The sequence below is a fragment of the Ranitomeya imitator genome, chromosome 4 (genome assembly GCF_032444005.1).
Source record: "Ranitomeya imitator isolate aRanImi1 chromosome 4, aRanImi1.pri, whole genome shotgun sequence".
NCBI lineage: Eukaryota > Metazoa > Chordata > Amphibia > Anura > Dendrobatidae > Ranitomeya > Ranitomeya imitator.
In genome coordinates this window covers 323,111,076-323,129,442 of record NC_091285.1, presented here as the reverse complement: position 1 = coordinate 323,129,442, position 18,367 = coordinate 323,111,076, and the positions used below count along the sequence as shown (strand labels likewise).

Sequence of the window (18,367 nt, the reverse complement as noted above, 5' to 3'; positions counted from 1 at the left end):
ATAAAACGCACTTTTATGATCCCCAAAATTAGAGGGAAAATGGGGGTGTATCTTATAAACCAAACACTGTTCTTACTGAGGGGTCAATGCTGCAGGCCCGGGGCTTGGGGGTGTTGCGGTGGTCCTGTTGTGTTCGGTGGTGGTATGGTGGTACGGCAGTGAGCGGTGGTGGTATGGCAGTGAGCGGTAGCTCTGCGGCAGCATATGTCGGCCGCCATTCTTCTTCCAGGGTTCGGCGTCCAGCTTCTGGCTTTTTACTCGGTGCAGGCACAGATGGAGGAAAGCAGAGATCTCCATCCGCGCCTGCCTCCATGCAATGTCTCCAGGAAAATGGCCACAGATGCGGCATAGGCGCAGATTGAGATCTCGGCACCAACATCTCGGGAGATGAGATCTCAGCGCCAAGATCTCCATCTGTGCATGCGCCGCCCTGGCAGCCAATTTCCCAGAGTCCACCACATAGTAAACAGCAGGAGCTCTGGGCTTTAACAAAATGTCGGCAGAGCCTCCGCACCACCGAACACCCGCAGCACCACTCTTGCTTCCTCCAGCAGCGACCCTGCTTCACTCCAGCCTGCACCACCGAACACCCGCAGCGCCACTCTTGCTTCCTCCAGCAGCGACCCTGCTTCACTCCAGCCTGCACCACCGAACACCCGCAGCGCCACTCTTGCTTCCTCCAGCAGCGACCCTGCTTCACTCCGGCCTGCACCACCGAATACCCGCAGCGCCACTCTTGCATCCTCCAGCAGCGACCCTGGGACCCCGCTTCACCATAGCCACCACCCCCGGTAAGCAATAAGACGCCTGGATTGTAAGAAGCACTATCATTATATATAAAAAAAAATGTTTTCCTATTTTTCTCCTCAAAATTTGGTGCTTCTTATAAACCGCAAAATACGGGTAATTAATTTCGAACTTGCACAGTTCACGTATGCCAACCTGACGTACACTACACTACTCATGTATTCCAACCTGATGCACTCTACACAATTTACGTATATGCCACCACATTATATAATTCACAAGCCAGGAAAACACTGGATGAATTCCAATAGTCACTTGTGGGGGGTTTATACTCTTCAGGCACATCAGGGGCTCTGCAAACGTGTCTTAACACCTGCAGACCATTCCATCAAAGTCTGCATTCCACAACATCACTCCTTCACTTTCAAGCCTTGATGGGCGTCCAAACAGTGGTTTTCTTCCTCATATAAGGTATCGGCATACTCATGAGAAATTGCAATACAAATTTTGGGGTCCATTTTTCTCCTGTTGCCCCTTCTGAAAATGAAAAATATTGGGGTTAAAGGATAATTTTTGTGGAAAAAGTGATTGTTGTTTATTTATTTTTTTGACTTAACATTATAACTTTCTGTGAGGCACTTAGGGGTTCACGGTGCTCACCACATGTCTGAATAAATTCCTCTGGGAGGTCTAGTTTCCAAAATGGGGTTGCTTGCGGGGGGAGCTTCCACTGTTTAGGCACACCAGGGGCTCTCGAAATGTGACATTGCATCCGCTAATGATTCCAGCAAAATAGTTAAATGGCGCTCCTTCCCTTCCGAGCCCTGCCATGTGCCCAAACCGTGGTTTAAACGCTCACATTTGGGGTATCGGCATGTTCACGAGAAATTACACTACAAACTTTGGGGTCCATTTTTCCTGTTACCCTTGTGAAAATAATAAAAAAAGGGTCTAAATTTAAGTTTTAGTGAAAAAAAAAAAAAAAAGTTTTGTTTTTTTTTTTCTTTCCACACGGACTTCACAGGAACTGAAGCACTGAAGGGTTAATAAACTTCTAGAATGTGATTTTGAGTAACTTGAGGGGTGCAGATTTTAGAATGGTGTCTCTTTTGGGAATTTTCTGCCATATATAGACCCCTCAAAGTCACTTCAAATGTGAGGTGGTCCCTAAAAAAAAATATTGGTTTTGTAAATTTTGTTGGAAAAAATAAGAAATCGCTGGTCAACTTTTAACCCTTATAGCTTCCTAACCAAAAAAAATTGTTTCAAAAACTTCTCAAGTAGACATGTGGGAATTGTTATTTATTAACTATTTTGTGTGAGAAGTCTGGTTTAAGGGCATTAGAATTCAAAATTTGCAAAAATGTCAACATTGCCAAATTTCAGGTTTTTTCACAAATAAACACAAGTCATAATCAAAAACATTTAACCACTATTATGAAGTACATTGTCATGAAAAAACATTGTCAGGATCGGTGGGGTACGTCAAAGTTTTCCAGAGTTATTACCTCATAAAGTGACAGTGGTCAGAATTGTAAAATTCTTGGTCATGAACGTGCAAACATCCTTGGTGTTAAAGGTCATAGACCCTTGCAGTAAAACCCTTTTTACTATTTCCTTTCTGTAGATCACACAGACTGTATTACATCAGCATATAGATTGGGAGAGGAGGAAACATTGCAATCTGAAGGGGCATCTGCATGTAAAGGGGGCTCACTCAGGAGTAGTGTGTGCATCACAAACAGACTGGGAATGTTGGTCAGCAAAGAGGGATGGATCTCTTATGGGCTGTAGCAGAAGACAGCAATGCAGAAGTTTAGTTGCTCCAGATCACATAATCTAGTGGGAGTATTTGCAGCCAACACAATTGTCACTGTAGGAAAAAAAAACTTGGAGCAAACTAAGTATTCTACATACCGTATTTTCTGGCGTATAAGACAACCCCCAACCTTTCCAGGTAAAATATAAAATCTTCTCAAAAGTCAGGGGTTGTCTTATACGCCGGGTGTTGTCTTATAGGGCTGGTACGGAGCAGTCTGCGGTCTCCACATATGGTGGGGGGAGCGGTCCTGATGACGAGGTGCCTCACCAGGAAGGTGTAATGGAAGCAAACTGCAGGCGCCCAGGGTATGGAAAAGAGAGAGGGCGACGCTGTGCCCAGAAAAACACAAACCTTTCCTTCGTCTGGCTCGCCCTTGTATCCTATTACCTCCTTCTGTGCCGCTCAGATCTCTCTCCTGAGAACTGTAGTGAAGCGGCGCAGGCGTGCATGTGCGAGATCTGAGAGGCAGAGAAGGAGGTAATGGGATGCAAGGGTGGGCCAGAAAGGTGAAAGAGACGTGTTTTTCTGGGCACAGCGTCGATCTTTTTTATTTTTTATTTTTTTTCATACCCCGGGCATCCCGGACGCCTGCAGCTTGCTTCACTTACACCTTCCCGGTGAGGCACCCCCTCACCTCATCATAGGGACTGCTCCCCCCACCATATACGGTGACTGCAGATGGCTCCGCACCGGCCCTATAAGACGACACTTGGTGTATAAGACGACCTCCGACTTTTGAGAAGATTTTCAGGGGTTAAAAAGTCGTCTTATTCGCTGGAAAATATGGTGTATAGTAATGGCAACCTACAGATTAAGCTGAATTAAAGCAAGTAGACACCAGTGCCTAGGGCTGCAAGTGGTGGAATACAATGTCATCAGATAAATCTAACCTAGGATGAAGTCAAAATGAGCAAAGACCCTCCAAGTAGGTAAATACTATTAGTACATGTAAATAATATAGGCTACTTAGTTGACACTATTTTGATCCAAAAAGCCGTCCCACCTCAAAAAGGTGTATCCAATCAGGATCATCCTATCTCTAGTAGTAAAGCTCTCTGTGTGCCAGCAGTCCTCAGTAGGCTATGAAAGAGCAGGACCCAAGCCTTGCTGTTTTGCACCTGCCTGTGGAAAGCTATATAGATTAAATGCAAGGAGAAGGAAGGGTTAAAAGGCCACCAGATGAAGCTGCATTAAAGCAAGTAGACACCAGTGCCTAGGGCTGCAGTGGTAGGTAGGAGTGCCAGGCCACCAGATAAACCTAGCCTAGGATAAAAACAAAACGAGCAAATACCCAGCAGTTAGATAATAGTTAGTGATGAGCGAATATACTCGTTACTCGAGATTTCCCGAGCATGCTCGGTTGTCCTCTGAGTATTTTTTTAGTGCTCGGAGATTTAGTTTTTCTTGCCAGAGCTGAATGATTTACATCTGATAGCCAGCATAAGTACATGTGGGGGTTCACCTGTTTGCTAGGGAATCCCCACATGTACTTATACTGGCTAACAGATGTAAATCATTCAGCTGCGGCAAGAAAAATTAAATTTCCGAGCACTAAAAAAATACTCAGAGGACACCCGAGCGGGAAAAATGGAGACGCTACGGGTATCGGAAAATTGTGCAATTTTTTTTTTTTTTTTTTAACCAACGTTTAGAATTTTTTTTTTACCACTTAGATAAAGAACCTAGACATGTTTGGTGTCTATGAGCTCGTAATGACCTGGAGAATCATAATATCAGGTCAGTTTTAGCATTTAGTAAAGTTAGCAAAAAAGCCAAACAAAAACCCAGTGTGGGATTGCACTTTTTTGCAATTTCACCGCACTTGGAATTTTTTTCCTGTTTTCTAGTACACGGCATGCTGAAACCAATGATGTCGTTCAAAAGTACAACTTGTCCCGCAAAAAATAAGCCCTAACATGGCCATATTGATGGAAAAATAAAAAAGTTATGGCTCTGGGAAGGAGGGGAGTGAAAAAAGAGAACGCAAAAACTGAAAAGGGCAAGGTCTTGAAGGGGTTAATGTAGGGTATTTGTGCATTTTGTTTTTATTCCAGTTCTTTTGCTAATGGCCACAATGTGAATGTGCACCTACACAATGCACTTGTGTTCCAGCTCATTTCTTTGGTTTTGGTTCAGAAGATAAATCTGTAGATGAAGCTGCATAAAAGCAAATAGATAGTTGTGATCAATAGACAGCAGTGACTGGGGAAGGTGGGGATGAGAACCAGATATCAGAAACACACTGAGGCGTGGGAGTACCCTAATGCTGGCCATACAGATTTTATAGCGGTCCTTCGAATTAGTGTTCATCTGACACCTACCTGTTATGACTGCCCCCATCTATATCCGTTACGCATGAATGCTCAGCCAAGTGCTACTGTGCTCATTATGAGGGAGCAGATGCCGGAATTACCTGGTGCAATATCTTTCTGCTGAACAAAAGTCTACAGTAGTGATGTGCGAGTGTACTCATTGCTGGGGATTCCACCCCCCGAGCACGCTCGGGTGACCTCCGAGTATTTGACTGCTTGGAGATTTTCATTCAAGCTGAGTACATGTGGGGGTTGCTAGGGAATCCCCACATGTAATCAAGCTGGCTAGTAGCTGTAAATCATTCAGCTGCCGTTATGAAAACTAAATCTCTGAGCAGTCATAAATACTCGGAGGTCACAGGAGCGTGCTTGGGAAAACCCGAGCAACGAGTACACTCGCTCATCACTAGTCAACAGTTGACATTATCTGTTAGAGGGATAGCCTGGAGACCCCATACATGATAGATGTCAGCCAGTCCCATCGAAATTGACGGGTTTGGACTACTTTTATCTAATGTGCATGGGGGCCTTAAGTGATATACAGATGAGTATGAGGAACTGTAGTGGCGCTAAACCAAGTAACATACCGTATATACTCAAGTATAAGCCGAGATTTTCAGCCCATTTTTTTGGGCTGAAAGTCCCCCTCTCGGCTTATACTCGAGTCATATACCGGGAGGTCGGCAGGTGAGGGGGAGCGGGGGCTGTGTAGTTATACTTACCTGCTGCGGCGCGGTCCCTGCAGTCCCTGGCTTCCCCGGCGCTGCAGATTCTTCCTGTACTGAGCGGTCACATGGCACCGCTCATTACAGAAATGAATAGGCGGCTCCACCTCCCATAGAGGAGGAGCCGCATATTCATTGCTGTAAATGATCGGTAACTGTGACCGCTCAATTACAGGAACAGCCCACTAAGAAAAAACGCAGTCATACGTCCAAATAGATATAAATTACAAAAATCTTTATTAAACATGACAAGTATAAAAACAGCAGATAGGGATACTTCCCCGTGCCACCCTCAGCACATACGCACAGGACGGAGGCGGATATTGGTATGCATATCATATGCCAAAACAGTATACATGTATAGCCAGGGACCCTATAAGGTGCATATTACTAGATAAATACCATCATTCACTTCTAGTCAGCCTGATCATATCACCATACAGAATGTAAGTATAGGGGACATACATACCAATAAGAGTAATGACCACAGTATACCGCACATCCGTCCACCCCAACGCGCGTTTCGGCTATTGCCTTCCTCAAGGCAATCCGTCCACCCCTTGAGGAAGGCAATAGCCGAAACGCGCGTTGGGGTGGACGGATGTGCGGTATACTGTGGTCATTACTCTTATTGGTATGTATGTCCCCTATACTTACATTCTGTATGGTGATATGATCAGGCTGACTAAAAGTGAATGATGGTATTTATCTAGTAATATGCACCTTATAGGGTCCCTGGCTATACATGTATACTGTTTTGGCATATGATATGCATACCAATATCCGCCTCCGTCCTGTGCGTATGTGCTGAGGGTGGCACGGGGAAGTATCCCTATCTGCTGTTTTTATACTTGTCATGTTTAATAAAGATTTTTGTAATTTCTATCTATTTGGACGTATGACTGCGTTTTTTCTTAGTGGGCTGTTCTTTGTGAATATGCAGTTTTGTCCATGATGGTCTTATCCAGTCCCCCTGTTTCTTTCTATATATTAGTAACTAAGTCCCTATTGGGAGTAATAATATCATTATCGTTTGGGTGACTGGTATGTACTCCATGAAGCCTTTTTGGTCAATTACAGGAAGAAGCTGCAGCGCCGGGGAAGCCAGGGACTGTAGGGACCGCGCCAGGAGCAGGTAAGTATACGGGGAGCGCAGCGCGATATTTACCTACCCCTCGCTCCGGTGCGGCTCCGTCTGCAGCGTCCTCTAGCAGTGATGCTCAGGTTAGAGGGCGCTGTGACGTAGTCGGTACGCGCCCTCTGCTGAGCGTCAGTGCTGGAGACGGAGCCGCACAAGGAGCAGGTAATTATTGAAAGCGCCGGCGTCCTGAGCAAGAGAGGTGAGTATGTGATTTTTTTTTTTTTTTTTTTTTTATTGCAGCACCAGCAGCATTCTATATGGCACAGCTTGATAAGGAGCATCTATGGGGCCATAATCAAAGGTGCAGAGCAATATATATGGCACAGCTTTATAAGGAGCATCTATGGGGCCATAATGAACAGTGCAGAGCAATATATATATGGCACAGCTTTATAAGGAGCATCTATGGGGCAATAATCAACGGTGCAGAGCAAAATATATGGGGCACAGCTTTATAAGGAGCATCTATGGGGCCAGAATCAACGGTGCAGAGCAATCTATATATATAATTGTCTAAGGGTTTTTCTGTCTGTCTGTCTGTCTGTCTGTCCTGGAAATCCCGGCTCTCTGATTGGTCGAGGCCGCCAGGCCTCGACCAATCAGAGACCGGCACAGCATCGACGTAGAAATCCCGCGTCTGATTGGTCGAGGCCGCCAGGCCTCGACCAATCAGCAACGGGCACAGCGACGATGTCATAAAGCAGAGGTCCCCAACTCCAGTCCTCAAGGCCCACCAACAGGTCATGTTTTCAGGATTTCCTTAGTCTTGTCCAGGTAATAACTGCATCACCTGTGCAATGCAAAGGAAATCCTGAAAACATGACCTGTTGGTGGGCCTTGAGGACTGGAGTTGGGGACCTCTGTCATAAAGGACGTAGAAATCCCGCGTTTCTGATTCAGCGACGGGCACAGTATCGACGTAGATGTCATAATGGTTGCCATGGCGACGATGATGTCATAAAGGTTGCCTCGACCAATCAGCGACGGGCACAGTGTGCCGCGAATTCTGGAATCATCATTGTCCATATACTACGGGGACATGCATATTCTAGAATACCCGATGCGTTAGAATCGGTCCGCCATCTAGTATATATATATATATATATGGGGCACAGCTTTATAAGGAGCATCTATGGGGCCATAATCAACGGTACACAGCAATATATATGGGGCACAGCTTTATAAGGAGCATCTATGGGGCCATAATCAAAAGTGCAGAGCATTATATATGGCACAGCTTTATAAGGAGCATCTATGGGGCCATAATGAACAGTGCAGAGCAATATATATATGGCACAGCTTTATAAGGAGCATCTATGGGGCAATAATCAACGGTGCAGAGCAATATATATATATGGGGCACAGCTTTAAGGAGCATCTATGGGGCCATAATCAACGGTGCAGAGCAATACATATGGGGCACAGCTTTATAAGGAGCATCTATGGGGCCATAATCAACGGTGCAGAGCAATATATATGGCACAGCTTTATAAGGAGCATCTATGGGGCCATAATCAACGGTGCAGAGCAATATATATGGCACAGCTTTATAAGGAGCATCTATGGGGCCATAATGAACGGTGCAGAGCAATATATATATGGCATAGCTTTCTATGGAGCATCTATGGGGCCATAATGAACGGTATAGAGCAATATATATGGGGCACAGCTTTATGTGGAGCATCTATGGGGCCATAATGAACGGTGCAGAGCAATATATATGGCACAGCTTTATGTGGAGCATCTATGGGGCCATAATGAACGGTGCAGAGCATTATATATGGCACAGCTTTATAAGGAGCATCTATGGGGCCATAATGAACAGTGCAGAGCAATATATATATGGCACAGCTTTATAAGGAGCATCTATGGGGCAATAATCAACGGTGCAGAGCAATATATATGGCACAGCTTTATAAGGAGCATCTATGGGGCCATAATGAACAGTGCAGAGCAATATATATATGGCACAGCTTTATAAGGAGCATCTATGGGGCAATAATCAACGGTGCAGAGCAATATATATGGCACAGCTTTATAAGGAGCATCTATGGGGCCATAATGAACGGTGCAGAGCATTATATATGGCACAGCTTTATGTGGAGCATCTATGGAGCCATAATGAACGGTGCAGAGCATTGTATACAGCACAGTTGTATATGGAGCATCTATGGGGCAATAATGAAGGGTATGGAGCATCTATTTTTATTTTTGAAATTTACCAGTAGCTGCTGCATTTCCTACCCTAGGCTTATACTCCAGTCAATAAGTTTTCCCAGTTTTTTGTGGCAAAATTAGGGGGGTCAGCTTATACTCGGGTCGGCTTATACTCGAGTATATACAGTAATTTTCCACTCTTATTGCAGTTGAACTGAAATATTAGAGATGAGCCATTCAATTTCAGGACCCTGGTCCAGCGACCACATCAATATTCTGTGACCCAGTGCGATAATCCTGAGAACAGTCTTCTACTTGCTGGCATACCTGTCTCCTCTTTATGTTGGTAAGCATGGTGCAGCATCGTGTGTGCATCACACTAAATAGATGACCTAACGCCATGCTTGCTAATCGGAAGCCAGGGATGCCAACAGGTAAGAGGCTGTTGCATGGCTCACATCCAGCTTTCCCAAAATATTGAGTCCTGCTAACTGTCTTAATTACTTTTTTCTACTTTGAATTTGACCTTCTCACAAGCCCCATACTGATCTTTGCTCCAGTATGGACTGAACACTTCTCAGTTCTTCGGAAAATGTAATCCATCTTCTTCAGTGTTGACATTGGTGAGAGATGACAGGCGGAGTACAGTGTATAGAATATGTATTGATTTATAGGAATTTGGTAGGACGCAAGCATTGTCCATTCAGTACCCTTCCTGCTAACAATAAAGTAATCCCACTGTATCCTTTTGTGAAGAAAAAGGAATTAAAAATCAATTTACTTATTTTTGATGCGATCTAAATCCTATTGCAAGTATACTCACACGTTGGATTCACAGCTCTATGGACCTTCATTGGGAAGACCTTGTTATAGCTCTCATCCATCCTGCATGCATGGATGGTTTTTTTGTTACCGTCAATTATTTTTATTAATTTTTTTTTTTTATGTAAACCTATTTTAAAGGTCTGCTCCATTTATTTCTATAGGTCCTCCTCGATGGAGTGGTATGTATGGAAGGTTGCAAATAATGAGACTTGATAAGCATGGAGTGCAAAGCGTGGTGTTCTGTTTTCTCTTAAAATCTAGTTCGCAGAATTGATCCCAATATACAATAAAACCTTAAACGATTTTCCATGTAGTAAATATCTGTTTAATGTTAAACAGTTAGCTTATTCAATATATTTTAAATGCATGTGCGTAAAACTGCTTTTACATACCTACTGTCATAAAAAGATGTATTTGAAGTCATTTTCATGTGTTGATATTGCAATGCTCTTGACTATTGGTGGTTTGTATTTTACAGCACCACCGCCACCACCTTCAAGAGGTGGCGCTCCACCTCCTCCTTCACACAGCTCAGGTCTCCCACCCCCTCCACCAGCAAGAGGTGGCATTTCAAAACCCCCTCCACCTCCTTCCAGAGCTCCCATGGCTGCACCCCCACCACCTCCACCTTTCAGACCAGGTGCCTCCGGACCGCCACCACCTCCACCTAATAGAATGCATCCTCCACCACCACCAGGTCATTCTTCATCTGCACCTTCAAGTCCACCTCCCCCACCACCTCCACCAATGCAAGGATTCGGATCACCTGCACCACCTCCACCCCCTCCTCCACCTGGTCCACCACCTCCACCTGGACCTCCACCTCTACTTGGTTCGGCAACAGAAAGTGATCATCCTTTTGCACCTCCAGCTGGTAACAAAGCAGCAGTTCTTGAGCAGATTAGGGGAGAACAACCTATACTTAGGAAAGTAGACAATAAGGATAATCGGCCAGTGTCTTCCTCCGGACGAGATGCTCTTCTAGACCAAATACGACAGGGAAAACAGTTAAAGAAACCTGTGAGTAGCCTCAGCACATTTCAACTTCTACAAAACCTTGTTCTTCAAAGTACTGCTTTGCTTTTCTTTCTCCACCTTATCTTGACTATATATGCATTCTATTTACTAGGTGACAAATGAGTCAGAAATTGTTGCACCTACACCTGCTCCTGGAATTGTAGGAGCACTAATGGAAGTAATGCAGAAAAGGAGTAAAGCCATTCATTCTTCAGGTATGGGCAGTACCATGGTTTTAAGCTTACACCCAAAGATGTTGTTTTTATTTAATTGAATTGTCTATATCAGTGTGTTGTAAATTCTATTCTGACAAACTATACTGCGCCCTAAATCTACCCTTTAGTAAAATATGTATGTACAGTATACATACATACATACATACATACATACATACATAGTGCCTTATGAAAGTATTCGTCCCCCCTGGAACTTTTCAACCTTTTCACACATATTGTGCATCAAACATAAAGGTACCAAAGCTAAATATTTGATGAATCAACAAGCCTTACAACGCATTAGATAGGGTGAAATCTGCATTGAAGATCCACCCAGATTAGAAAATTGCAGCACGCTCTTATTTTCATTCAGTTTTTTTAACCCCTTTCCGATGTTGAGCTTAATAGTACGCCCACGTCTGACTCCCTCATTTCGATGGGGGCTCCGGGAGTGAGCCCACATCTTTCTCGGCAGATGTCAGCTGTTTGAACAGCTGACACGTGCCCGGAGCAGCCGTGGGTGGTATCGCAATCCACCTGCAGCTATTAACACATTAACTGCCGCTGTCAAACGCTGACAGGGGCATTTAACATGCATTTCTGGGAATCGCACCAGAAGTCCGCCCATCGGTGATCCCCGTCACGTGATCGCAGTCACCAATGGGTTGGCATGACAACCAGAGGTCTCCTGGAGACCTCTATGGTTGTCACTGTCGGATTGCTATGAGCGCCGCCCGGTGGTCGACGCTCATCGCCTGTATGTAGAAGCACCGAACAGGTTATGGCAGCTTCTTGTCTCCCATAGAGACTATTGAAGCATACCAAATGTGAAAAAAAAGTTTTTAAAAATAAAAGTTCAAATCACCCCCCTTTCACCCCATTCAAAACAATACAAAAAATCAAACGTGCACATATTCATAATCACCTGATCTATCCATGTTCAGAATCACCCGATCTATCAATAAAAGAAAGGATTAACCTAATCACTTAACAGCGTAGTGAGAAAGTCAAAACGCCAGAATTACGTTTTTTTGGTCGCCGTGACATTGCATTAAAATGCAATAACAGGACGATCAAAAGATCGTATTTGCACTAAAATGGTATCATTAAAAACATCAGCTCGGTGCACAAAAAATAAGCCCTCATCCGACCTGAGATCATGAAAAATTGAGATGCTGCTAGTATTGGAAAATGGCACAATTTTTTATTTTTTATTTTTTTTTTTACAAAGTTTGGAATTTTTTTTTTCACCACTTAGCTAAAAAAGCACCTAGACATGTTTGGTGTATATGAACTCGTAATGACCTGAAGAATCATAATGGCATGTCAGTGTTAGCATTTAGTGAACCTAGTAAAAAAGCTAAACAAAAAAACAGTGTGGGATTGCGCTTTTTTGTTGCAATTTCACTGCATTTTGAATTTATTTCCCGTTTTCCAGGACACGATCTGTTATAACCCATGGTGTCATTCAAAAGCACAACTCATCCCGCAAAAAACAAGCCCTCACATGGCCATATTGACGGAAAAATAAAAATGTTATGGCTCTGGGAAGAAAGATAGCAAAAAACGAAACCGCAAAACCAAAAATACCTCCAGTCATGAAACGGTTAAGCAACTTTTGAATGCCCTGTCATTTTTGCATACATATATACACACCGTAACACAGCCAATTTTTTTTTTTTTTTAATTTACTAATCGTGTTTTTCTTTACCTGTTAGATTCTGATGAAGATGAGGACGATGATGAAGACTTTGAGGATGACGATGAATGGGATGATTGATTTACACGTTATATAAATATATATAATATATATTTTTTTTAAGGTGAATGAATACTAAACACTACTTTCTGTCTGACTTCTGTAAAATGATCATGTAAATGGTTTACCAATCTGCTGTATATTTTTGTTGCCTTTTTGCTTTTTTAATATTCTGTGCAATACCTCATTGGAAATGCAAAGTTTTGTCATTACGCTGCACACAAATCTTCCTCCTGCTAACTGTGTGCATACGGACATTACATAACTGCTCACATTAGTGAATCTGTAACATCTGCGTGACGAGATCTCCCTCCGGAACTGTCAGTGACAGAACAACCTTTAATGTAATTGTTATAATGGAAAAAAAACACTATTTTCTTACCCTGATTTTTCTCTATCTAAATTTCTTATTGAAATCTAGTCTAGCACTACGTTCTTTTTTTAAGTCATGCTGATCTTTGCTAATTATGCCCCTCATTTTGAACTCGAAGCTAAATGTATGTTAAGTATGTTGTTCCTTGTTTTTTGTTTAGCACTTTTTATTTTGTTTTTTTGACACTACAACAAATTGGATGGTATTATCGCAGCCACTACCAATAATGCTAATAACTCATTTTACAAAGTTCTATTTTAATAGCAATATTAATTGACTGTTTGGTTAAACAGTTTTATATCCAGTACCTTGTGAAAAAAAAAAAAAGTATGAAACACGGTACACCAACTAAGGATTGGTGATATTTAACCTAAATGTCGAGTAGAACTGACATAGCAATGCTACATGAGGCCACTGCTGATCCTAACTGCATTAACCACGTGGACACATTGATAGTTTATACACTACTACACTTTCTATCAGAAATGGTGCCAGTGGCCACTTTTATTCTTCTGCTTGCTTCTCTACTGTAAGGTTAAGTTTCTGAATGCGTACAGGCCACGTTGCAGAAGCTCCAGTATACATTCAGTGCCGTTTATTGTGCTGCGTTCCTTTATGTATCCAATAGCAAACACTACAACACAATCATACCGAAAAAAACTATCTTGAATGGCAAATGAATATTAGTCTATATGGTAAAATAAACACTAATATGTTATGAACCTGCCTATTGCAATGCTCTATTATCTATTGTATAGTTTTGGGGATCAGAGGTTGGCATTCATATGAAATAAAGAATACACTTTGTATAAATAGTCGATATTTACTTCCATTCACATACATACTATCTTATCATATATGGCGGCATCTGGTATCGTCAGGGGCAAACATTATGTGGTTAAGGGGTCACAATAAATAAGTTCCTGTTTGGCTTTCATTGTAAATGTTACTGGCTGTTAATAACTAATATATGGTTAAGTGTGACAGGCTGGTCCTGTTTCATTTTATATTCTGGAAATCCTAAGTATTGGACTATCAATAATCATGCAATTAAAGTGATCATGTAAACGTTATAGTGTATTTTATACATAATTAGATCTCTATTTACCATGGGCTCTCATTCTGCGTAGATGTGACATGAAATATATTCAGTATGTCCACTTGTATTTTTTACTTAGTATCAATTGTATTTCACCATTAGAGATGAGCAAATTTGTTCGGATTTGGTTCTGAATATGATCAGCATCAAATATTGTTTTTGCAAAATTCGTCGAACACATCAGAACGTCATTTGAGTCAATGGGAGTAGATATTACCAAAGATGTTCAGAACTGGTCATTAAACATTCGGCACGAATATGTTGAAATCAGACTCGGGGTAAAAAACTAACAATTTTGCTCCTCTCCACTCCCCATCCTGATTTACGACGGAAGGCTGTGCTCACTAGTCTGTTTTTGCTGGATGTAGCCACAATAGTGGGAGGTTGTTAGTATCTAATCCTGATATTTTCATCTAAACAAAATCTAAAGGGTAGCTGGTGCTATGGGATCTAGATCCAGGAGATTTCACAAAGAACCGGTAAGAGAAATGCTTAAAAAAACAGTTTTATGGTCAAAGATCAAATCTATAGTGCTCATAATCATAGGAAGAACTGCTGTGTATATGATTTTTGGTCTTCTAATGAGTTGCACAACCATTGTCGTGTCCCTGTTAGCATTGTGTCTATAATCAGTGTGTTGTAAATTCTATTCTCACAAACTATACTGCCCCCTAAATCTACCCTTTAGTAAAATATGTATGTACAGAATGTATACATACATACCTACTTGCATACATACAGCCTTATGAAAGTATTTGGCCCCCTGGAACTTTTCAACCTTTTCACACATATTGTGCATCAAACATAAAGATACCAAAGCTAAATATTTGATGAAGAATCAACAAGTGGAACACAATTGTGAAGTTAAATGAAATTTATTGGTTATTTTACATTTTTGTGGAAATTCAAAAACTGAAAAGTGGGGCGTGCAATATTATTCAGCCCCTTTAACTTGATACTTTGTTGTGCCACCTTTTGCTGCGATTACAGCTGCAAGTCGCTTGCGGTATGTCTCTATCAGTTTTGTACGTCGAGAGACTGAAATTCTTGCCCATTCTTCCTTGGCAAACAGCTCGAGCTCAGTGAGGTTTGATGGAGATTGTTTGTGAACAGCAGTTTTCAGCTCTTTCCACAGATTCTCGATTGGATTGAGGTTTGGACTTTGACTTGGCCATTCTAACACCTGGATACGTTTATTTGTGAACCATTCCATTGTAGATTTTGCTCTGTTTGGGATCATTGTCTTGTTGGAAGACAAATCTCCGTCCCAGTCTCAGGTCTTTTGCAGACTCAAACAGGTTTTCTTCAAGAATGGTCCTGTATTTGGCTCCATCCATCTTTCCATCAATTTTAACCATCTTCCCTGTCTGCTGAAGAAAAGCAGGCCCAACCATGATGCTGCCACCACCATGTTTGACAGTGGGGATGGTGTGTTCAGGGTGATAAGCTGTGTTGCCTTTACGCCAAACATATCGTTTGACATTGTTGTCAAAAAGTTCGATTTTGGTTTCATCTGACCAGAGCGTCGTCTTCCACATGTTTCGTGTATCCCAGGTGGCTTGTTGCAAACTTTAAACAACACTTTTTATGGATATCTTTGAGAAATGGCTTTCTTGCCACTCTTCCATAAAGGCCAGATTTGTGCAGTGTATGAGTGATTGTTGTCCTATGGTCAGACTGTCCCACCTCAGCTGAAGATCTCTGCAGTTCATCCAGAGTGATCATGGGCTTCTTGGCTGCATCTCTGATCAGTCTTCTCCTTGTTTGAGATGAAAGTTTAGAGGGACGACCGGGTCTTGGTAGATTTGCAGTGGTATGATACTCCTTCCATTTCAATATGATCAGTGCTCCTTGGGATGTTTAAAGTTTTGGTAATCATTTTGTATCCAAATCCGGCTTTAAACTTCTCCACAACAGTATCACGGACCTGCCTGTTGTGTTCCTTGGTCTTCGTGATGCTCTCTGTGCTTCAAACAGAACCCTGAGACTATCACAGAGCAGGTGCATTTATAAGGAGACTTAATTACACACAGGTGGATTATATTTTTCATCATTATTATTATTATTATTATTATTATTTATTGTTATAGCGCCATTTATTCCATGGCGCTTTACATGTGAGGAGGGCATTTAGGACAACATTGGATCATTCAGAGATCCACAATGAACTTCTGGAGTCTGTTTGCTGCACTGAAAGTAAAGGGGCCGAATAATATTGCATGCCCCACTTTTCAGTTTTTGAATTTCCACAAAAATTTAAAATAACCAATAAATTTTGTTTAACTTCACAATTTTGCGTTCCACTTGTTGATTCTTCATCAAAAATTTACATTTGGCAACTTTATGTTTGAAGCATGATATGTGGGAAAAGGTTGAAAAGTTCCAGGGGGCCGAATACTTTCGCAATGCACTGTGTGTGTGTGTGTGTTCTCTCAAATAAAGGGAACACTAAAATACTACATCCTACATGAAATATTCCAGTAGTTATTCTCTATTCATGGCATAATGTAATGCGTTGAATAATAAAACCTAAAAAGGATAAATGTAAATCAAAACTAATATCCCATGGAGGTCTGGATTTGGAATGATACTCAAAATCAAAGTGGAAAATCAAATTACAGACTGACCCAACTTCAGTAGAAGTGTCTCAAGACAAGGAAATAATGCTCAGTAGTGTGTGTTTTCCACGTGCCTGTATGACGTCCCTACAACACCTGGGTATGCTCCTGAAGGGACCTGGTTTAAAACATCAGTGAGCTCTTGGCCAGTCTGTGGCATTGGTGGATGGAATGAGAGATGGTCTCCCAGATGTGCTCGATTGGATTCAGGTTTGGGGAATGGGCAGGCCAGTCCATAGCATCAATTCCTTCATCATACAGGAACTGCTAACACACTTCAGCAACATGAGGTCTAGCATTGTCATGCATCATAAATAACCCAGGGCCCACTGCACCTTCATATGGTCTCACAATGGGTCTGAGGATCTCATCCTGGTACGTAATGGCAGTCAGGATACCTTTGGTTAGCACACAGATGGCTGTGCGGCCCTCCAAAGAAATGCCTCCCCACACCATTACTGGCTCCAAAGAAATGCCTCCCCACACCATTACTGGCCCACTGCCCAACCGGTCATGCTGAAAGATGTTGCAGGCAGCAGATCGCTCTCCACGGCATCTCCAGACACTGTCACATGTGCTCAGCGTGAACCTGCTTTCATCTGTTAAGAGCACAGGGCGCCAGTGGCAAATTGGTATTCTGTAGCAAATGCCTAGCGTCCTGCATGGTGTTAGGCTGTGAGCAAAATCCCCATTTGTGGAAGTCGGGCACTCAGACCATCCTCATGGAGTCGGTTTCTAACCGTTTGTGCAGACACATGCACATTTGTGGCCTGCTGAAGGTAATTTTGCAGGACTCTGGAAGTGCTCCTCCTGTACCTCCTTGCACAAAGGCTGAAGTAGCGGTCTTGCTGCTGGGTTGTTGCCTTTCTACAGCCCCCTACACATCTTCTGGTGTACTGACATGTATCCTGGTAGCGCCTCTGGACACTACGCTGACAGACGCAGCAAACCTTCTTGCAACGATTTGCCATCCTGGATGAGCTGCACTACCTGACCCACTTGTGTGGGTTGTAGAGTCTGTCTCATGCTACCACGAGTGTGAAAGCACAACCAACATTCAAAAGAGACCAAAACATCAGCCAGAAAGCGTTGGTACCGAGATGTGGTCTCTGGTCCCCACCTGCAAAACAACTCCTTTATTGAGTGTGTCTAGATAATTGCCAATAATTTCCATCTGTTGTCTATTCCATTTGCACAACAGCATGTGAAATTGATTGTCAAACAGTGTTGCTTTCTGAGTGGACAGTTTGATTTCACAGAAGTTTGATTTACTTTAAGTTATATTCCGTTGTTTGTGTTCCCTTTATTTTTTTTGAGAAGTGTGTGTATATATACAGTACAGACCAAAAGTTTGGACACACCTCATTTAAAGATTTTTCTGCATTTTCATGACTGAAAATTGTACATTCACACTGAAGGCATCAAAACTATGAATTAACACATGTGGAATTATATACTTAACAAAAAAGTGTAAAACAACTGAAATTGTTTTATATTCTAGGTTCTTCAAAGTAGCCACCTTTTGCTTTGATGACTTCTTTGCACACTCTTGGTATT

General features: G+C 42.4%; 1 protein-coding gene across 1 annotated transcript in view; it reads left to right on the top strand.

The window, feature by feature from the left end:
- The window catches only part of WASL (WASP like actin nucleation promoting factor), a 90,086-nt gene extending 75,920 nt beyond the window's left edge, over positions 1-14,166 (top strand). Inside the window, exons 9-11 of the mRNA XM_069764906.1 lie at positions 10,208-10,749; positions 10,859-10,961; positions 12,680-14,166. Of these exons, the coding sequence (XP_069621007.1) occupies positions 10,208-10,749; positions 10,859-10,961; positions 12,680-12,741 (707 nt within the window). The 3' untranslated portion in view covers positions 12,742-14,166. The remainder of the gene's footprint in view (positions 1-10,207; positions 10,750-10,858; positions 10,962-12,679) is intronic.
- The last annotated feature ends 4,201 nt before the right edge of the window (positions 14,167-18,367 follow it).